The sequence below is a fragment of the Chelonia mydas genome, chromosome 5 (assembly GCF_015237465.2).
Source record: "Chelonia mydas isolate rCheMyd1 chromosome 5, rCheMyd1.pri.v2, whole genome shotgun sequence".
NCBI lineage: Eukaryota > Metazoa > Chordata > Testudines > Cheloniidae > Chelonia > Chelonia mydas.
Window position 1 is genome coordinate 71,065,089 of NC_051245.2, and position 27,500 is coordinate 71,092,588.

The window sequence follows — 27,500 nt, forward strand, 5'->3', positions numbered from 1 at the left end:
GACAAGTAAAACCTAACTGGGGTAGCCATCCCGAACTACTCAGCAGGATTGTTCCAGAGTGGACTTCATGTGGGCCATTGGTGCCAGCTGAACTATAAACCTGGGTGAGTGTAAAGGCTGTGCCCCCTCTACACTCTTAGACCGGCCTGCCAGGGGACCATAATGGAAATCAGAGTCCCAGCCAGAGGGTCTCCTCCACGGCAGAGGTATTAGATATGAGGAGCCACATGCTGTACCAGGCATAGTCATACCTCCTGAATATGCCATGGGAATGCCTTCAACCAGTATGCAGGGAGCTCTGCTGGACCCTGCTTAGCCCACCAACTGAACTTGAACCCACCAGCTTTGTGACCGTTGTAAATTCACACCCACACCCAAACCAGACATCCTGGATGCTGAATGGAAGGGGAAAAATCTACATTCCAGTTTGCCGATTCATCGTAGGGGGGGAAATCCCTCTCAGCTCCCAGAACTGGCAATCTGATTAGCCCCAACCATCATAGGAGATATTGGATACTAGACTAAGGATGTGAAGGGAGGGGCTGAAACAGAATGCCCAGAATGGCTACTCCCCTGATGAGCAGACTGTATCACTGCTGTGTCCCTACCTACCACCAGACAGGAGCCTGTCACCTGAGCTTGCACCACTCCCACATCAAAGGGCAACAGTGGAGGGTAGGACAAGCCCCAGAGACTGGACAAGATGCAGCATGTCATCCGTCCCACACACACACTATAAACCCCTCCCCCCCACACACACACTTCGGCATTTTCTGTTGGCTATGTTAGGTAGCTCCCTGCTCAGTATCCCTGCTGGCTTTTGAGAGTCTCACTGTTAGGTGCCTAGCTCCCCCAATGCCTTGTACAGGGAGCCTGGGTACCTAACTTGGAACTGTGGATTCTATTCAGTGGCAGAGCACCTGAAGTTAGGCACTGCAGTGCTGAGCCTAAGTCCTCTTTGTGGATTTAGCTCAAAAGAGTCAAAGGAGAGACGTGAAAAGCATTAGTGCTGATGGGAGACTTACATCTGATGAGAGATTGGAAGATCTAGAATTACATAGTGTGGAAAGGAGAAGAGTCAGGGTGCATGACTAAGCTATTAAAAATGTATGATGGGTGCAAAGGAAATTGAACAATCCCTTCTTTTTAGACCATTTCATACAAGGGATGTATTCATCTTAATTAAGGGCCAGTAAATTTAGAACAAATAAATAGAAATATCTCTTCATGAACATATAATCTCTTTGGAATTCACTCTCACAGGTGGTCAGCAAGTCAGTGTGTCTGAGTAACTTTATAAATCTTGATAAGTAAGCTTGGCAGGATTAGATTTTTATCAGTAAATATTGATATCACCACACACAAGCCAACAAAACACTATTTCTATCAATAATAATTGAAAGGTACAGATAGGTAAAGTAAGGAAAATGCTGCTTCAGAACTTCATAGAGTTTGATTTAAGGATATTCACTTTGTCTGTTTTGATGTTATGTTGACAATTTGTACTTTAATGGTTATAAACTTTAACTTTTTGAATTTGCGTTTACTGTCATTTAATAATTATTGTCCGACCCTCCCCATAATTTTCCACAACTCTGAAAATTTAAATAGATAATCTAAAAATAATTTTATATATAATGTATACATTTTTGTATTTCTGCAAGAGAAAATAATGGCATCCAAGAATCCTGCTGCAAGGATCAGGAAGGAATATTTTCCTCTGACATGCAGCACTGCAGAATAGGATGGGACATGATGGTGGTACAGAGATAAGGATTTGCTTTCCTCTGAAGTATCATGTGTTTGTCACAGCAAGAGGCAAGATACTGGATTAGATGGATCTATTATGTCAGATCCTATGTTCCTAAAATAAATGGGAGAATGAAGATTGTGATAACTGTTATATTGTGGGATGCACACAGATGTCTGATGTAGCTTGATTGAGGGTTGCTTTTAACCAAATAATTATCTTATGGACTCTTTGAGGTGGCTAAGTTGTCAGTTATGAAACAGGGTGGCCTGCAATAGCAAGGGCCTGAACTCAGTGACACAGGAGTTCCCTTCCAGCTCTGTGTTCCTGTGTTGCTGAAACTTCTATTTTTTATCATCTGCAGTAAGATTCATTGCACAACTTGAATACCATTATTATTATTAAAGTAAATGCCTGCACTGGAGAGCTCATTAAGCTTAACGATGAAGCAAGTGAATGTAGAAGGTATTCTTAAACTGCACAGTAGAAGTGGGTGGGGGAGGGGAGTTAGCAATTTCTTTCAGAAGATCTTTAGATAGCACATTCTAAGGGCTGGATCATGAACCCCTTCCTCACAAAGGTGACCAGTTATCAGGAATAGTCACAATGAAGATAGTTGTGGCAAGCTGATGCTAACGTACTAGCTTTCACCAGTTTTACGAGCCAATTAAAAATCTCTAGTAAGGAACAAGTATTCAGGCCTGTCCTGCTGAGGTTCAACTCTCAAAGTCCAGGTGTAAATCAGGGATGCATAGGAACTAAAGGACATATCATTTTGAAAATTAAAGTCTGTATTTGCTTTAAAAGGGGCAAACCTTACCTCCTCTAACATACATGCTTAGGACCTAAAAGGTACCAGGACTGCAGTGTTTCTGCTATATGGGAAGGAGAAGGCTTTGCACAGGCTAAACCATGTTTCTGAACAGGGGGTTTGGGACAGACTAGGGAAGAGCTGGGATATGTGACTGTGAAGGGCAGTGGCCTCTACGTACCACTAAGGACCATGAGCTACGGAAGCTGGGATGGAGATGCAACATAGATGTTCCTCAGCCCTGTGGGGGAAATAATTCCATCCCCCCAAGCTCTGTGGGACTCTCCTGCACAATTTAAACATACTCAGCATTTGCATAGGTTGAAAGAATTTGCCCCCACATATCTCTTTATAACAGGTCTTCTCAATGTTAATTAGACAGTGTGCAGTTTCTGTTACAGTTAAAGAGGAACTCTTATTTGAAACTACTGTTTTCAGGTGCTCCTAACTCTCCAGAAACATTTCCCTTTGGGTTGAAAGTAAACTTGTTTATGGATTATTTATTTAATGTGATCTATTTTGAGAGAACTAACCAGGAAAAGAGACATATATACGTTAAGGTCATTATCACACTTTTGCAAACTGTTAAGATGCATTTATTCCACAATACCATGCCTTCAGAGCTGGGCACCCAGCCAGCAGCCACTGCTTTCCACTCTGCCTTCAGAGCTGGGTGTCCAGAGACCAGATTTCATGGAGGAGATCAGATTTCACGGTCTGAGACACAATTTTTACAGCTGTAAATTTGGTAGACCCCTACTTATAAAGTTTGCAGACAATATCAAACCGGGAGGGGTTGCAAGTGCTTTGGTGGACAGGAATAGAATTCAAAATGATCTTGACAAATTGGAGAAATGGTCTGAAATAAACAGGATGAAGTTTAGTAAGGACAAATGCAAAGTACTATGCTTTGGAAGGAATAATCAATTGTACAAATACAAAACGAAAATTGACTACCAGGAAAGAGTACTGCAGAAAAGGATCTGCAGGTTATAGTGGATCACAAACTAAATATGAGTCAATAGTGTCATACTGTTTAAAAAAATGGAAACTTCATTCTGGGATGTATCAGCAGGAGTGTTGTAAGCAAGACACAAGAAGTAATTCTTCTGCTTTACTCAGCATTAATAAGACCACTGAATTGCAGTGGCCAATTTTAGTCACTATGATTTAGGAATGAAGTGGATAAATTGGAGAAAGTCCAGAGGACAACAACAAAAATGATGATATGTCTACAAAACATGACCTCTGAGGAAAGATTGGTGAGGAAAAAAAGGTATGTTTTTAGTCTGGAGAAAAGAAGACTGAAGTGGAACATAACACTCTTCAAGTATTTAACAGGTTGTTAAATTGTTCTCCATTTCCACTGACGACTGGACAAGAAGTATTGAGTTTAAATTGCAGTAAGGGAGATTTAGATTAGACATTAGGAAAAACTTCCTAACTGTCAGGGTACTTAAGCACTGGAACAAATTATCTAGGGAGGTTGTGGAATCTCCATCGTTACAGGTTGTTAACAGGTAGGACAAATCACCTCTCAAGGATGGTCTAGATAATACAGGTTTCAGAGTAGCAGCCGTGTTAGTCTATATTCGCAAAAAGAAAAGCTCACAAAAGCTTATGCTCAAATACATTTGTTAGTCTCTAAGGTGCCACAGGTACTCCTTTTCTAGATAATACGTAGTCCTGCCTTGATGCCAGAGGCAGGACTAGATGACTTAACGAGGGCCCCTACAGTTCTAAGATTCTTGGCCTTACTTGCTTTTTCTTTAAAGGAAAATAAATGCAAACATCTATGGGCCCAATCCCGCTCCCATTAACTGAAGTTCCCTCATTATGGCATGCACTGCAGTTATGTAGTAAAGCAGAACAATATACTATAGTTATACAGTAACAGAAAATACTACATACAATTAGTATTGAAACAATAACTTTGAATGTCATGGTTTTCTGTGTGTGTAGCAAAATCTCAACAGTACCATCCCATTAATGTAGTTTGTGGCATTTAATATATGAGAGTAGATAGGTAATGAAGGAAAAGGAGGAGAATCTAGCTGCAGTGTTAACATTGGGAACAGATCTTCTGTTAAGAATCCAAAACAAAAAAGAGAAAATAAATATCAGTTTGCTGTGAACTGACGTTTATGCATAATGTGCACTGAAGTCATGAATTACCCTAAATCATAGTAGTTAAAAACTTGTATTTGAATTTTAGAAAAACTGAGCTTTACACAGTTTAATTTTGAAAATTCTGAATACAAAAACATAGTGCCTTGAGCCATATTCAAGGAATGTATCATTAAAACTAATGCCCAGTCCAGAGGCAGAAGTTTGACTGAACTGAACTGTAATATCAACCAGATGAAAATAGATGGCATTGTCAATTAAAGATTTACCCAAGGCTTTCCTTCATTTCAGTTGTAAGTGTTAGTGGGAATCTTTTTTATCATTTTGTAAATAGATATGATGGTACACATATAAGGTCATGGAAACAAAGTTCTAACAGCTTCATTTTCCTGTGAGTAAGGGAAAATGTCTTTCATGCACATTAGTGGCATTTTTATATACACTACTAAGATGGATGTGCTAAGAATTTAACAAGATAGGTTCTGACAATTTAATAATAAATATCAATAATGACCTCACAGTTCAGAACAACTTGTGTTTCCTCCAGTGATGTCTTTTTTCTAACCCAGTATGCTCCAAATACACTAGTATCACGCAGACGCGTAATATTGGGAAGGAAGTTAATGATGCTCAACTCGCTAGCTGAAGCCATTAGGAGTCTGAATCAAATTTCAGCAAGTTAAAAGGCCTGAAGTTATTGACTGGAATGAAGAATAGTTTGTAGCAATACTATGGGAAAACTGTTGTTTTGTGAGTTGAAAAAAATATAACTTTTATTTCCCAATAGTACACAACTTGCAATGCTTTGTAATCTACATGTGTATGTGGCTAGGTACCAGTCTGAATATTTAGCTGTGCCTGCTTGTACTGAAAACAATATATTTAAACTCAGCAGGTCATGTGACTGTCAGATACTTGCAGATCACCATCAGTAAGAATGGCTACTGTCTTGAATGAACAAAACTAACATTTCCATTTTTGCAAGGGGTGAGCTAGATACACCCCTTCTGGTCAGGAGAAGACAATTGCACCTCCTTGTTCCAGCAAAGATTTTTGCACACAGGCAGAAAGAAGTTTTCACTCTCCAAGGAGGAAAGGCAGTTTTTCCACCACCACTCTCTGCAGTGGACATTAAAGCTGCAGAACCCTTCAGAGGCTCCATAGGAGCCCCACCACTGGGCTGCATTGAATCAATGCATCTCTCAGTCAGTACCACCCACCCTTTGCAGGTTCTCTGGTACAGGGTAGAGTGCACGTGTCTTGCAAAACGTTAATCCCCTTTCTCACCTAATAGACTTTCTGCTGCAAGAGTCAGTACTATCAGAAAGTGAATCTGGCTCTCTCTTTCTCTTGTCTCTTGGATCTATTTTTAAAACTGGATCTATTCTGTACTTATCAGATAATTCCTGGGGTCCTGGAGTGTCTGTGGGTATTAAATTTACGTTATTTTGTGTCATTTTTAGAATTTCACACAATTTGTATTTTCTCTAATATTGCTGACAAACCTGAAAGACTGATGAAAAGCAAGGAAATGTGCTCAAGTGCTACACTATGAGTGGAAGAAACTTAAATGTTTCAAATACAATGGATCAAATTCAAACAGGCAGAAATGCCACTGAAGCCAGTTACTAGCTAGGCACAGCTATTGAACACATAGAAGGGCCATAATGCAAAACAATTTTAGGTAACAGTTTTGGATTGGAGGATACAATAATACAGTAATTGTGCTGTTACGTCTCCTGCACTGTTCAGCACAGCAGGGTTACTCCTCACTCCCTGTAGGCAACTCTGATAAATGCAAAAACTCAGGTGTATGAGCTGGCTGTATGACTCCCATTTCCTTAGCTTTGTGTCCATTTCATGGGTGGATTCCTCTTTCAACACTCTTACATTGCTTGTCTGGAGAGCACTGTTGCTTCAAGAAGGACTTTTTTTTTCTGGCTGGTCCAATAAGCCCACCTACTAGAGAGCCAACTGAACAGAGTATCTGTTTAAATTCTTACAGGCTTTTCATTTTATGCAGAGCAGCAGGAGGAATGTTGTGCCTTTTCTGGTGCAGAGCTAAATTTCCCACCAGAGACATATGTCTGCAAAGCGGAGCTTCTCTCTGCCTCAGTGGATCCCAAGGGAAATGAGCAAGAAAATGTGGCAGCTACCTTCTCTCAGCACCAGGCAAGTATAGCAGGACATTTTTGTGACAACTACAGCACTAAAGAACACACTTCACTCCCAGTCCAGCTAGACCAAAGCTGCCAAGAGATTTCCAGCTGAGCCACTGAGCATAAAGTTGCTTCCATTCCCTATAGTCCCCACCACAAGCATGGATAGATGTAAACAATAGGTGGTAGGCCTAGATTAAGCAATTGCTTGGTTCATTACCAACATTTAAATGCAATTCTGACACCCTGCCAAAGGCAGAATCAAAAGGAAATGCCATAGGAGTTCATTCAGTGAAATCTAGAATTTCTTCAAGTCCAAGTGCAAGATTCTAAAGCTCTGACTAAACACTGTCTTCAGTGCTGCCTTCCTGGGCATTTTATCATCTTAGATTTTTTTCAAACTTTTTATTTAAGAGATGCCAGCACCATTCTTTGGCTATCACTAAAATTGAGCCCACACTAGAACCCTAGCTCCGAACCCTCTGCGCTCGCTTTGTAAATGTCCAGATCAAAACACTGCAGTTCTGGCCTTTCTTTGTGTTGTGCCTAAGCTGAAAACATGAATCTGAACACCTCTGTATTTGAAGAAAGCTTGGAAGCTGATCCAGACTTTACATCTCAAGCCTGTCTTTAGCTATTACTGTTGTTGCCTTGGTTCCTCTGGGTGACATTTGCTTTTCTCCACTAGAGCTGCTGTTTTGCTTATTGTGCTCCACTGGGGGGCTGTTTATTAGTAGTAGTATTAATGTAGCACGTAAGTGCCCTGGTCATGGACCAGGACCCCATTATGCTAGGTGCTGTACAACAAGGCAGTCCTTGTCCCAAAAGAGCTTACAATTTAAGTATCAGACCATAGATAAGGTGGATGAGACAGACAAATGGGGGAGTACAAGGAAAAACGGGGACGACTGGTCAGTGTGTTAGGCAATGGTCTCGGAACTCGGGCAGCCTAACCATTGTCAGGTGTGGTGTTTTGTAGGTATCACTACAGAGGAAGGTTTTAAGGAGGGATTTGAAGTAGGATAATGAGGTAGCTTTGCATATATTTACAGGGAGATCCTCTGAGTATGAAGGGCAGCATAACAGAAAGCATGTAGATGCTTGTTTGAAAATTTAACAGGCCGGGGATGGATGCTGGTTTCATGGACCAGTCAGAGGCAGGAGTCAGTGTCTTGATAGTGAGAGAAAATAGGTGTGGTGGGGATGGATGGTAAAAGACCTTGAAATGTGAAGACAAGCAGCTTTTGTTTAATGCAGTAGCAATGGGGGAGGCAGTGGAGGGATACAAAGAGAGGGGCAACATGGCCAAAGCGATGAGCTAGGAAAATAATCTTTGCAGCAGCATTCTCAATAGATATGAGTGGGGCAAAATTAAATTCGTCAAGACCAGCAAAAAGGATGTTGCAGTAATAGAGACATGAGATGATGAGAGCCTGGATAAGAGTTTTAGTTCTGTGGATGGATAGGAAAGACGGTATCTTAGAGATGTTATCCAGAAAGACTCTGCAAGATCTAGAAGTAGCCTGGATGTGAGCACCTAGAGAGACGTCCAAATTGAAGATGACAGCCTGTACAACCTTTTTTTTTTCTTTTTTTTTTTTTTGGTGGGAAAGATTTCAATGCTTCACTTTTACTGTTATCTCAAAAAAAATGTTGTTGTTTTACCTCTCTTTGCTGGATTGGGAGGCTGTAGGCCTTTAAAGTTCCAGACTGGTGCCAGAAACTTATACCCAGGTAGTCGGGTATGATTCTTCTCTCACTCATGCCCATTTTTCACTGTTGCAAGTCCATTTGCTTCAGGATAGCAATTTATGATTCACATTGGTGTAATGAGTAGAGAATTAGGCTCTCAATATTTTTAACAAATACCTAAACCCAAAAATGGGTCAGATACATACACATATGTCTTCTAACAATGGGTCTTATTTCAGATTCGTGGCATTAAGCAAGATTCCTGGTAATTGATTTTGCAAGACATAGCATAGACCAACATTTGAACTAGAAATTGTATGATCTTGAAGCTCATTCATGTTTGTTCTATTAGGGAGGACTGGGTCTATAATGAAGATATGAGGAATGCTCTTTTTTGTTTTGCAAATATAACTGAAACATCATCCTACAGTACAGGTAAAATGTAGATCAATGGTCAAGGGAAAATGTCCGCTTGTGAATGACTGTCAGGCTTTTGCTTCAGAAATGAACCACTCTCTAATGTGTGCTCCATTTACATCATAGACTTTTGAGAAATGATGCCTGCAGATGTGAGAGCTATCATGCAGTCAGATCCATTCCAACATTTGTCACTCTGCATGAGTGAAGGTCTGAGAATTTGTCATACCTTGGTATTCATAGAGTTCGCTTAATGATGTAAACATGTTGTTATACATCACGCTGGCTATAGTGTACATTTACTATAAAATTCAAACTCTCCCAGTTTCTGACCATGAAAAATAGGTATTGACCAGAACCTCGGAAAACTCCTGGTCCCATTAAAGTCAATGGGAGATTTACCATTGACTTCAATGAAATGGGGTGAAATCTGCACTTGTGTCAGTAGATAGGCCAAACAGATCTGTTGACACTTTTGGAGAATAGAAGAATCTAGGCAGGTCATCATTTTACTGTCTAGTTTGCTGGAAACCCCTCTAATGCATAATTTACAGTGCTCCTGAAAAACAAATATCATGCTCCTAATTCTGCTTTTACCAACAGCTATCCACTTTCATTAAATAAAATAGATGTGTTACGTACAATTTTGCCCTGCAACTTCTGAGTTCCTAGAACACTTATGGGAAAATATTTAACTGCATATCTGCTTATAATTTATTCTATTCTATTTTGTGAACATTTATTATGAAATAAAATGGAAATAATTTACAGGGAAACCTGTATTAAGCAACCACTTGGCAAGAGGCTGAGAAAAAACAATTTCCTAAGGCAGGTGGACCTTTACTTAAGGTGTTTGTGAACTGTACTGGGAAGACTGAATAAAATCACATAATTAAATTTTATGTAATGGATACAAAATTATTTTATTATATACGTTATTGTTTAAAATACTTCAATCTACTTTACTTAAAACAGGGACTTACATGCTTTCATTTAAAATATACCATCACCCAGAATACCAGCACTGTAGTAAATACAGTGTTTTAAGAATTTGTGGTGCTGTTAGAAAAATAATGCAGGAGAGCTCATTAAAAAGAGTTTTAATGGAATGTCAGTTATAAAAATTAGCACAAAAGCCTCATTTTAAAAGGCTGTCTCTAAATTTGTGCCTATGATTTTTCAATTATTTAATGCTTATTTACCTATGCAAATCAGGTATATTTCTACATGAGAGGAGTATGTGAATTCTATTTGCACTGGACAAAGGAAGGGTTATGCACACTGTAAAATTATATACACAATTATAGGCTGTCTTTAAAAATTGGCACAGTTAGTTTATGAGCTCAGGATAGCTACAGGGGTGAAAGTAAGGCAGTCCGGACCGGTACAGCATACCAGTACAAAGTGGCCGCCAGGACCAGCCCGTACCGCTGACTTTACTGTGCTGCCCCCCCGCTGTTCCTTTTGCGCCCCCCATCAGCGGCCCTGCCACATTCCTACCAGCAGGGCCGCCGGGGGGTGGGGGGCGCAAAAGGGGCAGTGATGACCTGGCAGGGGCGCCGATGGGGGGTGCAAAAGGGGCAGTGACGTTAAAGCCCTGGGCCCTTTAAATCGCCACTGGAGGCCTGGGCGGTGCGGACCAGGGAGCGCAGATGGACTGGCTGGGGGGCGCTGACCCCCAGCCCCACCCCTTCTGCCCGAGGCTCTGCCCCTTCTGGGCGGGGGAGGCCAGAGTGGCCCCCTACCAGTAAGAGCTCCATTTTACTTTCACCCCTGGATAGCTAGAATGGGTTAGTAAATTCTCAATTTATTCTGTTCTCTGTGTGATAAATTCCTCCTTTTCTGAAATGGCTACAAGTCATCATGTTTAGATGTTCTACAAAGTCTTGGCAATTAATTAGCAGGCCTTGCTGCTCTCTAATTCTTGTAAAAAATAAAAACCTGGTTGGCAGATTCTGTTCTAAAGATAGATCAAGATGGCTGAAGACCATGATAGCATTCAAGAGTACATCCGAAAGTTACCTTTTAACTGTACTAACAGTATACTGGTTTTGTTCTGTATTAGTCCTTTCAACTTGGTCTGTGAATAATAACTGGAATTCCCAAGTGTTCTTAAAAACTTGATGTTTACCAACACAAAATATGCAATTTAAAATAAAGTATAGTCTAACAGGCAGGAGTGAGCCGAACCAAATGGTGTAAACTCCAGATAGAGTATATTACTGCTTTGAAATTCCAAAAGCTGTGTGCATTTCCCCCATTTGTTTTGTTTCTGATGAAATAAGATTCCCCTGAAGAGAGAGCAGGAGCTTGAAGCAGTAATTTAGTTTATTGTTGCCTTAGTCCTGCATAATGTTCAAAGTACAATAATTGAAATACATTTTTCAGTTTTTCAGTCTGTCATCTTAAAATACGACTTTCTTGCAACTGGAAATTGTGCTTTTATCCAGCAGATATAATTCCAACAGAAAATATTGTTGTATTTTTTTGTGCAATGTTAATTATGGAAAAAATGGGGGAGGGTATGATTATGCAACATTATGCCATCATTTAACATAACAGTATAGATTATCTATGCCTCTGTTTCCTGATCTTTAAAATGGGAATATCACATCTCAGTTCAAGTGAAAGGCCCTCTGGAAGTGCAAAGTATGATAATAATTCAATGTATTTATAATAACGATAAAACGTTAAAATCCCAATTTAAATTAATGTGCTATCTCTGTAAACTATTTATTATTAAAAGAATAAACATCATTTGTTTTCTTCCATGGTAGTGCAAAGAGGAAATCCACAAGTAATATTCTACCTTTCCTCTTTTGAACAAAGGTAAAAAGTGTGCATTTTCACGCATACCATCATGATGTGATTCTGTCATATTTCACTAGCCCAACAGAGCAGTCTAAATTAGTATTTACATGAGAGCCCTCCAACAAACACCTTGATGCTTCATGAAGCAGTTTTGATGATTCAAGAGAGAGCATTCTGTCCCGCAGGCCATTAGAAGGCATTTCCCTAGCATGCTGGTGGCAGTGTGGAGCTGCTACAGGCACATGATAATAATTCCAATTCAGGTTATTGCATTTTTTTTACCTAAATTCCCTTAATTTCAATTGGATACAGTATTCTTTTTTGCTTTTTGATTCTACACTGTGATTTGCCATTTAAACAGCTGCTTCATTCCATCATGCCAGTGGCAGGTGAACTATTCTTTGCACATTACTGCTTCAGAGGGATGGTCTCAGACTCAAGTTATTAATATTTGGGAAGAGTTTCGAGAAACGTTGATGAACGATTTAGTACAGAGGGATTATATAATAGCATTCCTGAGCTGGGGCACAGAGTTCACCACTACTGACTTTCTAGTGATTTTCATTGTGGCCTCTTTGTGATACATTTGACAGTTTAGATTTCAGGGCTATAATTTTGAGAGAACTTGGTGATCCTCAGAGCAGTTGATTTCCATTGCTGGTTAAAAGTCCTTGCTCAGATTCTGCACTGACTCCCTGTGCACTCCCACTGCCCTCCCCCTGTGTGACTTCACCCAGATTCAAAGGTGAGGCTAAGGGTTGATTAATTTACATGCTAGGGGGAGATTGGTCAGCAAATGTGTGCAGAGTATAAAGCTATGTCTACACTTCTGGTGGTATGTGGAGTGTATAAACTACACATACCCCTAGCACTGGTATAAATAGAGCCTTCTCTGCAGCTCTCAGCAATGCTCCCTTGCCAGGGCTGGGATTTGGAAGAAGTGAAGTCACTTCCTCCTGGCTCCCCCATGCCTTGAGGGCATGAGAGACTCCAGCTTCCCTTTCCTTGATTTCATCCAGCACTAGAATAGGAGTGAGGGAGCAGAGCCTCTGAAGAAGAAAAAGAAGCTTAAAGAGAGAATCAGAACAGGGAGCAGCACCAGCAACATCTGGGAAGAGACTTATTTGTGGGGTGAAATTGGTGTGGAGGTTCAGATAGGGCGGAACTAATTGGGAGAGATTAGGGCTGCATGTGTTGGTGGTGAGCAGATGAGTTTCACTGGACTGGTCTGTGCTTGGGAGGGATCCGGGACAAATGAAATGGCTGAGGGCACAAATGAATGTACTTGGTGTGTCTCAGTATATGGGGAGAAGGAGGCAGATGAATTCACTGAGGAGTCTGTGTTAATGAGGGAGTCTGTGGGGTCTTTGTATAGGGGCAAATACATTAAATGAGGGGAACTTAGAGCAAATTAATTGGGGAAATTTCCATATTTATTGGGGGTAGCAGAATTGATTGTTTTGGAGGGAAGGATGAGAGAGTGAGGGAAACAGAAGAATTTAGAATGAGGAAAAGTGGAGGCAAGCATAGGAGTGAAACCAGGGTAAACTTCAAGGTGCAAAGAGAGACTTTGCCTCTCTGTACTAGGAGTTGCACTGATACAGCTTCATTGACGGCTGTAAACAGGGCAAATCCCCAGTCTAGACAAAGTGAAACTCTGTGTGTGTGTGTGTGTGTGTGTGTGTGTATATATATATATATATATATATCAGAAAAAGACTGGGGCTAGAGAGGCTGTCTGTAGAAGTTGGCAGGTGTATTACAAAAGAGCTGATTTGGGAATTGGTGGATTAATTTGTAGTTGGGGACTGCTTTATATTACAACCTCCTCTTAGTTGTTTTACCTATTACAACCTGCTTCTACTCTCTTGGCTCATAATCTACTCCACTATATTTCTCTTCCATGGGATTTGCATCTGCTTATTCCAGACTGTACTTGGAACAGTATTTATAGTTACAAACATACATACACTTGGCACAAAACAACCTCCAGCCAAGTTACAAAGCTATTTCTGCAAGACACGTGTGTTGTTCAAAGTAGTAAAGTGGACTGGGCATAATTTGTAGAAAAAGATCACTTCTGTTTGTCAGAAGAGAACATGGAAATAGAGCTGTTCAACCAACGTTTTTTTGTTTCGGAATCCAAACCAAAAAATTGACCATAAAAAATCATTTGGGCTGACCAGAGAGGTTTAGGTAATCTGAAAAAGTGGGACAATTTTATTTTGGGTCAAACTAAATATTTCATTCTACCTGAAAGAAAATGTTTTATTTCATTTGCAGGGTTTTTTAAAATCTTTTTTTCCCTGCCTATAAAATCACAGGGCATTTCAGATTTAAAAAATTGAAAGTTTAGTTTGAAAATGTTGAAACTAAAGTTAGATTTTTCTTAATTTTTTATTTCTATTGTTCAGCCAAAACAACACAGTGAATTCAACCAGAATTCGCAAACTGTTTTAGTCAATACAAATCTGTATTAGTTTAAAAAAAAAAAAAAAAAAGGTTTTGCACAACAAATTTTGACCAGTTCTACATGAAAGTATATATAAGTGACTAAAAACAAGATTTAAGGTAACTTTATCTTTAGACTTTAAAGAAAGCCTTCAAACAGCTTCTAGTTTTATTGTGCTAGATACTAATCCAGTCTTACTTCCTTTTAGCAATTGCAGATACCATGACTATGAACGGGCCTTTCTGGATTCATTTACGGATGTATTCTAAATTTTAAACGTTGTATCTGGCTGCCCTTGTTCAGACATTAGAAACTGAATTTGTTCTAAAATCCGTTTTTTTTCCAACTCCTAGAGGGAAAAAGCATGACTTTAAAGTGATGCTCTTCAGTAAACAATTGATGATGCCTTGACAGTTTACCAGTCTATGGTAACAGACTCTTTATATAACCATGAACTAAAATAGCTGTACTATATTCATCACATTTATCAAGAATGGTGATTCATCTGATGCCTTTCATATTTCTTCAGTGAAGGAGAAACTTCTTAAAAAATGCTTTTGAAACACACAGTAGTAACTCCTTGGGGTTTGTTTTATTGTTGTTTTCAGGGTGCAGGGTGCACTGCGCTGGTGGTAGCTGTGGTTGCAAGGAAGTTAGAACTTACCAAAGCTGAAAAACATGTGCATAATTTCATGATGGATACCCAGCTAACTAAAAGAGTAAGTTATACTTGCAGATCTTTATATTCCCCACTGAAAAGGGACTGTTGTTTAATGTATTTCTGAGACGCGTTGGGGAAAAAATATAATTTTCTTTCTTCTACTTCTCTATGGGCCTTCTTCTGCAAGGTGCTGGGTGCTTTCTGGGGAGTACTGAGCACCTGAACTTCCATTGACTTCAACGGAAGTTGCAGGTTCTCACTCCTAATGAGGATTTGGTGCAATGGCAGTAGATTTGAAGATTCTCTTACAGCGGGACATATTGAAACTAGACCAAAGCTGGAAGGTAACTGAGGTAACCAGCAAAGAACAGAATATTATTCGGAAAGACGAGTTTATTATGTATTAAACTAGACTGAGTTTTGTGCAGCATATGAGAGGAAGAAACTACAGCATATAGGTAATTCTTGTAGTTCTATTAGATTATATGAATTAAAAAAGTGATATAGATTGAAATCCTGAAATCCAAACATACACAAGTAGAAAAACTGTTCTTTTGTAAAAGAACGAGAGATGCTTCCTTACATGTGAGAACATCTTGAAAAACAGGATTAAAAATATTCATAAATGATTTTTTGGTCAAGTCTTTGCTATTGCTTCATTTACTGAACACATGGGGTTATTCAATCAGCCACTTGCAATAATGTAGCAATCTCATACACCCCTTAAAGATATTTCACAGATGGAAACTAAAATTCAATAAGAAAATGTTTTTAATTAATTGATTTTAAAAATAACCATGTCAGAAAATATAAGCATAGAGAAAATAGAAGCTAAGAAGACAGTGAAGATTTACAATCCAGGAAGAATATGTTTATGTAAAGGGAACAAATAATGGAGTTTATCCTTTCTCATTTGATCAGTCTCATTCATTTCAGGGGGATTATTTATGTGAGACAAGTCTGCTCAGTCAGACCCAAAAGCAGGAAAAACAACCTGGCAGATTAGGAAGAAGGTGGTGGTAGTCACATAGGTATTAAGAAACTGAACCATGCCAACCATGAATGTGAGTAACAGGGAGGTAAAACTCTCCCTCTCTCCTCCCCCCCTCCCAATGTGGAACAAGGTGGGTGAGGTCAATATCTTTTATTGGACCAACTTCTGTTGGGGAGAGAGACAAGTTTTCACCAACAGAAGTTGGTCCAATAAAAGATATTACCTCATCTGCCTTGTCTCTTTAATATCTTTAACAACAAATGAAAATCTAGGCAGCAAAATGGATTCATGCAAATCTGCTAGCTCTTGTGAATTTAGCATTTCAGTCACCTCTCTTTAATCCCAGACTATCTAGCTATCTATTCCTCCAAATAAATCTAAACATCAGCTCAGTGTAATATTTAAATTAGCCTCAGAGCATACTTGTGCAGTAACCTCAGCTACTCAGATAATACAAAGGAAAGCAAACAATCTTCGTGTTTCTGAATATTTGTTAGATCACAAAACACAAGAGGTGGATTTTGCCATAAATCACAAACTGATGGTGTCCAAAGCTAAGGGGAGAGCAAGGACTTCAGTCCTTGAGTGAGGTCCAGTGAGTCTGATTCTGCTTCCACTGACATCAGTGGCAAAGCTCCCAGTGACTACAGTGATACATGATTGGGACTGTTGTCTCTGGGCGCTCCTGCTAGTTGCAGGATCTGCATTGTTACCTTGTGTATACTATAATTTAGCTTGATTACGGCAATGGTGGATATGATAGAAACATAGGTAGAGAGGGATAAGGAGAGAGATAAGAGCTACAATAGAATTCTCTATATTTACCTTAGGAAGTATCCTATCAATTAACATTAGTCATCAATACATTGAAATGCTTTGTCAGTATTTGTATAAGTATTGTGAGTGCCACACTGGGGACATCAGAGGGCATAGGAGAACTGAAGGTCTCCTTACATTTTATATTGTGAATATCATTTTATAGAGACCCTCATTTTAGAAAAATACAAAGCAGACATGAATCATATACCGTAAACATAGCTGTAAGGTTTTGACAATATGCTTATCTCAGAGAAAGTGGAGGGACAAAAATGGGAAAACCAGAACAAAGAAAAACAGAAACACTTATTTGAGCATCTCTTGAGTTTATCACAGAGGAAAAGACTGTTAAATCACTATTAGAAGTGAGAGGGAGAAATCCTACAAGAAGGAAGTGACCAGAAGAGACAAACTTGTAATAGGGAAATCCATTTTTGGTCCTGTACAATCTATCCAGTTAAATACTGGACATGTAACGTTTTAATGTCTGTTTCATATAATTTACACATACTGAGAACACCAAATGGGTCAAGTTCCTATCAGAAACTGATGTGATTCTCAGCCACAGAGGAAGCTGTTACAAATATCACTTTTAGAAGAAGCATAAATTTATTAGACAGGCCTCATTGTCTCTGGTCATGTCATCACATTTCCTGCATCACTGCTGTAGCTTCATACAGCATCCCTACCCCACAGATAGCTAGGACCATTGGTGCTTCTGAAAGATGGTGTACACCAGAGAAAATTCAAAGAGACATTAATGCTATTTTTGTGAGTCTGGTGTTTTCTTTTATTAAACAGGTGAAAAATGCAGCTGCCAATGTACTCAGGGAAACATGGTTAATTTATAAAAATACAAAGCTGGTTAAAAAGATAGACCATGCAAAAGTAAGGAAACATCAACGCAAATTCTTGCAAGCTATTCATCAGTAAGTACTATTTTGGTTTGGTTTTTCTGTCCAGACTTATCTATCCTCACCCCGGAACTTTGCTCTGGGTTCTGAATTTTCTCTTTCTCGTAGAATAAAGCAAAATAAGATTTTAGAGTAGTGTTTATTCACAAAAGAAACTGGGCCAGGAGTGCATAGCTATGATCTGAATTTTTGTAAACATTTTCCTGGAATTCTCTATCATGCTTCATAAATTAGCATGAAGATTTTAATGTTATGTTATTACCAGGAGTTTGTTGTTACTATTGTATGAATTGGCTTAAAAGCAGTTTACTCCTTTTATCACTGAAGAAAACAGAAATGCAGCAAGTATGTCAGTTTCATTTAAAGCAAATATTTTAATCCTTTCATGTCAGAATAATCTAATCACTTTAAAATAGAGGCTATTACTACAACTAATATTTAATGAAAAGATAATGGACCAGATTCTCTGGCCCTTAGAGCTGCTCCAACAGCTCAAAGGGAACAAAAATGTAATTGCCTGGTCTCAGCTGGGGATTTCCTTGGTATGGGAGAGTCCTCAGTGAGTGTAGTTGGCATAGCTGACTCCTACACTACCCCCTGGCATCTGGGCAGGGAAGTAGCATGGCCAGAGCATGCTGTACTCTGGCAATCCCTAGATTGCCCCTTTGGAGTTTTTACCAGCATAATTTAGATCAGCCCCTAGCCTGTCCTGATCCCCATCAGGGTATAAAACCAGTCTGAGAATCAGGAGTGATAAAGACAGAGACTGGACAAGATTCTCTGCTGGGCCCAGTCGTAGTAGTAAGCTGAATCATCATAATACAGCCCCTGAAACTCTGCTATGTTCTAAATTTGGCCTAAAATTCACAGTAAGTGTTTGTCATAAAGCAGATCCACAGCCAGGAGGATGGATCAAGACTCCTCCCAACTAGATTCCTCACATAAGTAACTTTTGGGCTTCAAAGTAAAGACGTGCAGTGCATGGGGACTAGCGTTCCTCCAACCCACAGATAGAGCATGTTAGCAGATAGTTTGCTGAGCTACATGGAATGAAAATGCAGATCCCAGGGGGTTGCTAGGACGTCTGGCAGCTTCACACCTGCTCTGGGACCTCCTGCTGACCCTTCCAGCTGCATGGCAACCCAGCTCATTGAAGCCTTTGGTACCTGCCATGAGTTGAGCTTCCACAACATAGTGAGGAAAAGTTAGCTCAGCTTCTGGTTGTACTGGGTTTTTAAATAAATTCTAAATGCAGGTTGATGTGGGCTTGTGCACATCCCATACCCACTCCCCCACCCCAAGCCCCCCAACCTCTGCCTACATGTGGTCCAAGCCACAGGAAGGGATGGTGTTGGATGGCTCACATATATTCACTCTCACTGCTCAGGAGGTGGGAGGTCTGCAGGAGGAGATTTCTCTTCCTGTGTGGATATAGGGACTGGGAGCACAATCTGGCCATTAATTTTCTCATCTATAAATTGGGGATAATATTTGCTTCACTTCAGATTAGTTAATGTTTGTGCAGTGCACTGAAGGTTTTTAAGTACTGTACAAACACTGCATGCTGGTTCACTTTAGCAAAGTTGCAAATTTTAATGTAGAATTGTTGTAAACACTTATAATAGAAATACTTTTATGTAAAAAGCCCACAAAAGATTAGGATTTGGTAGGTTAAGGTTGTGTTCTGAAATGTATTTACTCGGCTTTGTCATCCTGTGCACCATGGATGGATGGTGGGGCCGCAGGGTGTGCACGCACATTTTACATCTGTCCTTTGTCCACATAAGATATTCCTTCGTTTTAACCTTGCCATGTATTTTGTATGTGTGTATGCAAAAATGAATTTAAAATAAAAAGTCTGTCTGGCTCAATCTGCAGTCTTACACACCATTCAGACCCCGAAAGAGGTGCACAAGGGTGCAGATATTTGTTCTGCATCTGCCTTAACTATTCAGCAGTCAGTTCAGTTGGGTTGCAGTGGTCACTTTTTCTAGTTATGCCAGTCCAGGGCTCTGAGAGCTCATGCTAATGAGTTTTCCTTTGCCCTGCAGCACTTTGCTTCTGATTCAGAAGGATACTTTGCATAATACATTGTATTTTAGCAAAAGATTGGAGGGCCTCTTCTGTGCATACAATGATAACCTGTTAGGAGTATAGCTCCAGAATTCTGCTTTTTTTTTTTTTTTTCTTTTAGTTAGAGTACTGGGCACAATGAAATTTTTTGGTTTTGGTTTACTTCTCTTTTGATTCCTAGCAATATGTCCCTTATCCATCTTTATTCTGGGTTAGTTTTTAATTTTTTAAAACACATTATTCTCTTGTTCTACCACAAATTATTGGACTGGTTTCAGGAATCAATGGTTGAAGGTCTGTGGCCTGTGTCATACAAGAGGTCAGAGTAAATGATCCTTTCTGGCCCCTAAAAACTACAGAATCCATGAAATTATTGTTTCTGGCTCTGCCTTCAGCAACTCATAATCCTTTTTCCTCATGTAAATTAAATGGGGTGTGGGGAGAATCACAGGAACCACTAGACATAATTAATAAATGGTATATTCTATACGGATAAGGAAGATCCATGGGTCACAGGCTGGCATAAAGGAAAATGGGAAAGAAATGGAAGGCTTAATGATGTGTAACACTACTGCAAATCCCATCATTATTGTGCAAACAAATCAGGCTTAACCCATGGCTGTTGCTGATCCATAGAAGCCAATGGTGAAACTATGGGACCTGCTGAATTGAACCGACTGTATACCTATGAACACCACCCCCTGTGTTGGTTTGTTCTCGTATATTTTACAGATTGTTTTCTTTTGTTTTGTCTTTTTATTTCAACAAAATGAAAATAGAGCTCGGAAGTAAGTTGTATGGGCTGTTCCTTTCAAATTTGCAGAATTTACCACTGTCTGCATGCAACAAATGGATTCTTTATTTGTGAATTTAATGGTCTGATTGCTGCTGTGAAAATGTGATCCAAAATCATGATCTTTGCTGTGATAAGTGAAGTTCATAAGGAAGGAATTGAAATATCCATATTTTAAGAAAAAAATAAAATCTGCCAACTTCCTTTTAATCTGGCTGTTGCAGCTAAAGAATGATCTTTATGTAATAGCTGTACCTTTGCAGCCCCGGGCCAAATTTTGTCAGCTGGTATTTCTGCTGTTCCATTATCCATGGAATTACATGGGCTTTAAGTCAGCACAAAGATTAGTCCCATGTGCTGAAGTGTAAAGAATTGGCAATTAGGTTGTGCACGATATATAGTGTCTTCAGAAGCTAGAAAATAAAATGTATATGTATCTTTTCAATGGTTTGAATAAATTCACAACAAAATACTAAGGGTATAATTCTACAGTCAAATCTGTACGTACTTTTCAGAGATAAGCATCTTCAGTGAGTCTGTTCTGGGCTGTAATGTTTAACTCATGTTCTTCAGGAGTTTTCCATATTCCAAAAGTGCTTAGCTACAGCTCTGTGCACCAACAATGTTTCAGAAGATGAAGCTCCATCAGGTGATGAAGCTTTCGGTTTGCCCAAAAAAGGGAAGCTAGCCAGCACACTGACTGAATGTCAGCAGCACACTGCTGCTCCTACCTCAGCAACAGAAATTATTACACACCTTCAGTGGGATATTTTACTCTTTACAGCTTTCTTTTAAGCATGAGGTTGGAAGTCAATATGTTTCTACAAATGAATTGCTTAATGTAAAGATCCAAATACAAACTTCATTTGATAGCTTCTTGTGGATTTTGGAAAATTCCTGAAGTATTTTGGTTACATAAAAATTCTGACTTGAGACACAGAATAAACCTTCCAGCTCCTATATGTTTCATAGTATTTTAATGGCAACCGGAGTCACTTTCCTGAGTTCATTCTGTTGAAATTTCCAAAAAATAAGAACTGCCACTGAACAGGAATCTATTCCCTAATTATGCATACATGTCTAGCATGCTAGTTACAGTGCATGATATTTCTCCATTTATATCATGTGGTGTGACTTTTTTTGAAAATAGTGTTTTTTAAGAATATCCATTCGGCCTCTTGATGTGGTTAGGAGTCCAGTTTCTGCTTGTCAGCTAAAATGAAACACCTTAGCAAACAATTCACACTTAAATGGTTAAACTCTCATAAACCTATTGCGGATGAGTACATCTGCAAACCACTCCCATAGCTTGATCTGGAAACCTGAATTTGTGACAGGGAAGAATGTGGAAAAGTTTTGTAGCCTTGATCATATGGAGAGATCTGCTCAACAATGGAATTAATTACAAAAATCTCACTGACGGTAGAATTTTGCCCTTAGAGTTTTGATTCTCTACCTGTAAAACTGAAATTGTCCTGGCTTTAGGCCTAATTCTCCTTTCACTTATGCTGGTGTAACCCAGGAGCATTGAAGTCAGTGGCATTAAACCAGGGTAAAACCAGTATAAGTGAGAAGAGATTCAGGCCCCTAACTTCTTTTATGCGAGAAATCAGAAGTTAGAGGTGTTTTAACTCTTTTATATACTGAAATTTATATTTGTGATACAAAACTAATCTTGTATTTTGAGTAAAAGATTATAAAATGACCCATTCTGTCACACACAAAAAACATTTATCAGCTGGTGTGTTTGATCAGTTTACCATTTGCAGTAAAGCTTGGTAATATCATTAACGTTATCAAATGAATGAGGGTTTTTTTCCTTCTCACTGGTTTTGAGTTCACAAAATAGTTGATTAAAAGTGTCCATTTGTATAGGCCTTGTTGGAAATACAGGCCTTTTAACAAAGCATACTGATTTTTTTTCCTAGTACAGTGTGAGAAACTTAAAGCTTGCATTCCCTCTCTCATTGTATGTGCATAACTGTAATTAACTTAATGCAATTACTCAAGCATCCAGAGGAAAAAATACAGGAGTTTTTACAATGCTGTAGTTTAAGCAGTGCATTTGCATGCTGACATACTAACAGCAGAATTCTGAAAAACATGTTTGATATATATTTTGAAATTTAATGGTATTTAGAGGTAAGTTGAAAGTTAAATTCAGTAGGACAATAAAATTAATATAGTGACAAGTATTCTGGTTATTTAGCTGCTGGTCAGATAAAAGTTTGTTTAAAATTAAAAAGAAACTCACTTATCACTGTATTTTCATCAGGTTCAAACACCTTCTAACCCAATCCATTTCAGACTGAACAGGGCTAATATCTGTATCTAGTCATGTAGGTATAGGAAGATTCTTGACTGCTGTAACATTATTGATGAAATCTGACTTGTTTTGTTTCTCTTCCTATATCTACTTGTCATGATACTGAGGCTTTAAGGAATGTTTTGGCTTTCTTTCATACAGTATGAGTAAATCTTTACCTCCCTTTTTGAATTCAACTTTAACCATGATAAATAATAGTCTTCAGGACATCACATTTTCTTGCTCTTTCTTTTTTGCGGTGTTGAGGAAGCATGCTTCTCATTGTACCAGACACATAACCAGATCTGACTTTATACAAAGTACTCAAGGCATTGTCCATGCAGTTATTTGTTCTTGTAAGTTATATGCATGCTATTTAGAAGACCTAATATGGAAAAAAACGTATCTGACCTCAAATTCCACCTTTTTAGATTACGAAGTGTAAAAATGGAGCAAAGGAAACTGAACGATCAAGCAAACACTTTGGTGGACCTGGCAAAGGTTAGTAGGCAATTAACATTTCATTTGTTCTTTTGTAAATTAACATTTATCTTCTCAAAAGGAATAGTTCAGAATAAAAAGCTCATCTCTTCCTTGTAGTTCACAGGTACACATACACACTCTTCCTTAGTCAGTCATTATAGGAAAATAGGCCAATTGTCTTGTCTTCTGTGGTAAATTATGTTAAAGCCAGTATCATTCTGTCTGAAATGGCAAATACTTGATACTTCAGAAAAAAGGCAAAGTCCTTGTATAATGCATATAACAAGGAGCCTGATCCGATGTTTAGCCTCTTTCAGGAATGGGCCATGTTTGTGTCATGCTATATATGTGAAAGAGTAAATTCTTCCCTATATTTACATATTATGTGAGAGGGAGCATAGCCTACTGGTTACTGTGGGGGACTGGAATTCAGGAGTTCTGGGTTCATGTCCAGCACTGCTACTGTGACCTTGGGCAAGTTACATTACATCTGTGTTTCTGGTCCATATCTGTAAAATAGGGATAATACTTACCTACTTTGCTAGTGTGTTATGAAGCTTGATTAATTAAACTTCTTAAAACGCTTTGAGATCTTCAGATGAAAGGTGTCATTCAAGTACAAAGTACTGTTATATCATGTGTTTTCTGTAGAGAATAATAATCAGATTTATAGGATTGAGGCCAAAATGTACAAGGTTTCACATCTGCATATGTGTATATAGCAGCTGCTCAATCTGAACTTCATATGTCACTAAGCGAGAGTGTATATATTTTAAATAAATATCTCCGACGTCTATCCCAGATGCTTTGAATCCACATTTGTTCAGTGCTTGCCTTTATGAACAGCCTGAATCCTTCAGTATGCATCCCACTCGGGCAAAATTCCCCAACTTGCCTAAACTAAAAATAAAAGGGTACCCAGCTAACTACTGTGGAAGCATTTCACGCACTTCCTATTTATGTCAACTAATAAAGACAATAGATCTGCCCATGAGACGCATATATAGTAGCTTGCTCGCAAGAATCGTGCCAACACCCTTGAAACACCATGCAGTGAAAAAAGAATATGGATGTTGGGCTGATTCGTCACTGCCTTGCACCTTACACAGTCATTCAGTTAATTGTTCATTCCCTTTCTGTGTACTGTAAACTTAACTACACGTCAGTAAATTTGCCTACAAGGTAATAAAGGATCTGGTTATTTCACATCAGTTTAAGTGTTTAAACCCAAGGCTTAACTGAACTCCTCCCTCTTGTAGACATAGATAAACCACCTTAACTCTTATCTCTGTTTCAGACACTGCATTCCAGTCTCATAAGAAAAATACAGTACAGTAATCAAAATAACAGAAAATTATTAATGAACAAGAATATTGTTTCATAAAGAGATTTAGCAATACAACCATGCAAAGATGAATGTACTTTTACATTCTAATCCCTTTTGCTTACTCGTACAGCTAGTGAACTCTGAAAAATAAATTAAACTCTATTTTATCATTTAAGGATCATTGATTCAACAAGTCCCAGTGTAGACTCTTCATTTTTAGCAGTGAAAATGAAGTATAAAACTTGTATGCTTCACATTTACGATAGAGCACGTGGTTATTTTCAAAGCACTTTGTGTTACTAAATCGCTTGTATTATCACTTATAGTTTTGTTTTCTGGGGGGATGGATGGTTGTACCTTAAAAGTATAGTTTCTCCTTGGTTGGCATAAGGAGCTCCATTAACACTAATGAGAGCTCCATATGCTGATCAAGGGGAGAACATACTGCTTAGAAGTATGAAGATCCATTTAACGCAAATATAGAGAAGGATAAAAATTCCAGAATTTATACCATATACAGTGGAATCTTTGGACTTCCTCCACTTGTTGAATAAATCCAATATTAAGGTAGCACATTTCTAAATCTCTGTACTTCTGAAAGGTCTTCTGTTTGACCCAGTTCATCAACAGTTTGAAATTAAAACAGCTTAATGAAGGAATGAATGTTAACTTCTCATTGAATGTTGCACCAAGTGGGGATTTGTACTAAAGCCCTGAGTAAAATTACTTCATGAGACAGGTGCTTGTTGTAGTATCATCAGCCTTCCACTCATGCTGACCTTTTCTGTTAGTACCAACTTTAAAGGGCTGGGGAAAAATACAAAAACAAAACCCTTTCAGAAATCCGACTGGAATAACCCTTCATACTGAAATGTTTGCAAACCAGATATAAAGCTCTGCTTGCATCCTCTCCTTTCAGACTCAAAACATCATGTATGACCTGATTTCTGACTTAAATGAAAGAAGTGAAGATTTTGAGAAGAGGATTGTTACTCTGGAAACTAAACTGGAAACTTTAATTGGTAGCATTCAAGCTCTCCCAGGACTGATTAGCCAGACAATCAGCCAACAACAGAGGGATTTTCTTGAAGCTCAGATACAAAATTACGACAAGCATGTTGCCTACAGTGCTGAGAGATCACGATCTTTGTCGAGACGGAGATCCTCCTCCACAGCACCACCAACTTCGTCAGAGAGTAGCTAGAAGAGAATACGTTAACCACAAAATAAAGACTTTTTGCCATCATATGGTCGATATTTTAGCTTTTATTGTAAAGCCCTATGGTTCTAATCAGTGTTATCTTGGTTCTGATGTCAGAATCCTGGAAACCTGAACACAAAGTTTTAGGCCAAAATGAGTGAAAACTTTTTTTTTCCTGTCAGATGCACAGTGAATGCACCTATTATTGCTATATAGATTATTCCTCCTGTAATTTCACTAAGTTTTTATTCATGCACTTAAAACAAACTTTACTATTACAGTATATAATATAATAAAAAGATTAATTTCTGCATATACCTGCTTGGTCACTTTGGCTTGAACATTCTTAAAGATTTATTAAGCATTATTTTAAGCCCAAATACAGAAGATGATTCTAACTAAAGAAAGACAAAGTTTAAGCTTAATTAGCCTTCAGATGTGAACATTGATTTTCTAAACTCAGCCCACAGGGGAGAAAAAAAACAATTGCTGGATGAACATTAAAACAGTTTGTGTATGTATAGTCACTTGAGAGGGACAATGTTAATTTGAATTTTTTAAAAGTGATTATTTCTTTAGAAAAAAAAAACAGTTTCTGGTACACCCTTAAAAAATCATGGAACATTTTATAAAGTAGTATTGGAGGGCGGGGGGGAGTTCCGCTCACCTATTTAATAAAGGCCTTTTTCAGTAGTGGGAAACTGACTATTTAACTTCCTATACAGTGAAATTGACTATTCATAAAATGCTGCAAATGCACAAAGCACAGTAAAAACACAGAGGGGAAGTAATTCCTCCCAATTCATGCAGTTATAATCAATTTAGGAGTGACTTGTAACTATAGCAGATGAAAATCATATCTGTCTGGAAATATTGTAAGTCGATAGTGTCCCTTTAAATTACTCTGCATTTCTATTTGCATTTCAAAACGGTGTTTGTTTTGTTTTTTGTTGTTTTTGTCATATATCTCTGTATGGTGGGTACAAGCTACAGAGAAAAGCCTAAGTTACTGTGTCATAGCAGCTCAGTGCTAAATATCATGTCACATTTAGATAATCCCTTTGATTTCAACTACATAGCAAACTAACATAGAAATGAAGTGAGGATTAATCTAAGAGGCTCTTCATGATGGTCACAAAAAAGCTGTTCGAAGCTAGTGTTCCAGGTGATGGAATTGAACTGGTGGGTACTCCATTGCTTTCCTTTCATTCACTAATAATGAAGTCTCTTTGATATTTTGAAAAGGCATATGTATGCATTTGGGAAGTATTCTCTTTGGCTTTTCTACTGCATATATTCATGAGTGGCAATCCTGAGTAAATTATTTGTGCAAGGCACAAGAGTATTACATGCAGGGTTCCCATTTATAAAAACAGGATGTAGGGGGCTTTAACTCCCTTTGTTGGTATCATCTTTATCTGTCAACTGATGGAGTCTAACACAAATGAGTACTTGAAGATAATTGGTAAGTATAGCTATTTCATGTTTTCATAAAATATATTTATGAAATACATCTACATATGAACTATATGCATGTTGGAGGAAATGGAGGTTGTTATATTAAAAGATTGCAAGTTCCACTCTACAGAAATTAATTTTTGGCAACAATTTAAAGGAAATTGCTATTCTTATCTTAGAAACACAGGGACATTTCTAGGATGAATCCTTCCATGAATACCCTCGTGCTGGGAAATAGAATTTCACTGCTTTATAC

At 38.5% G+C, this 27,500-nt stretch overlaps 1 protein-coding gene across 2 annotated transcripts in view; it reads left to right on the forward strand.

Annotated features, from left to right (window-relative positions):
* Positions 1-26,099, forward strand: part of KCNN2 (potassium calcium-activated channel subfamily N member 2) — a 177,445-nt gene extending 151,346 nt beyond the window's left edge. The window contains exons 9-13 of one of the 2 annotated variants that reach the window (XM_043547272.1): positions 14,828-14,938; positions 17,492-17,619; positions 20,457-20,465; positions 23,207-23,276; positions 25,505-26,099. In XM_043547272.1, coding sequence (XP_043403207.1) covers positions 14,828-14,938; positions 17,492-17,619; positions 20,457-20,465; positions 23,207-23,276; positions 25,505-25,789 — 603 coding nt within the window. In that variant the 3' untranslated portion in view covers positions 25,790-26,099. The remainder of the gene's footprint in view (positions 1-14,827; positions 14,939-17,491; positions 17,620-20,456; positions 20,466-23,206; positions 23,277-25,504) is intronic. The other variant, XM_027817824.3, reaches the window with a different exon arrangement.
* The last annotated feature ends 1,401 nt before the right edge of the window (positions 26,100-27,500 follow it).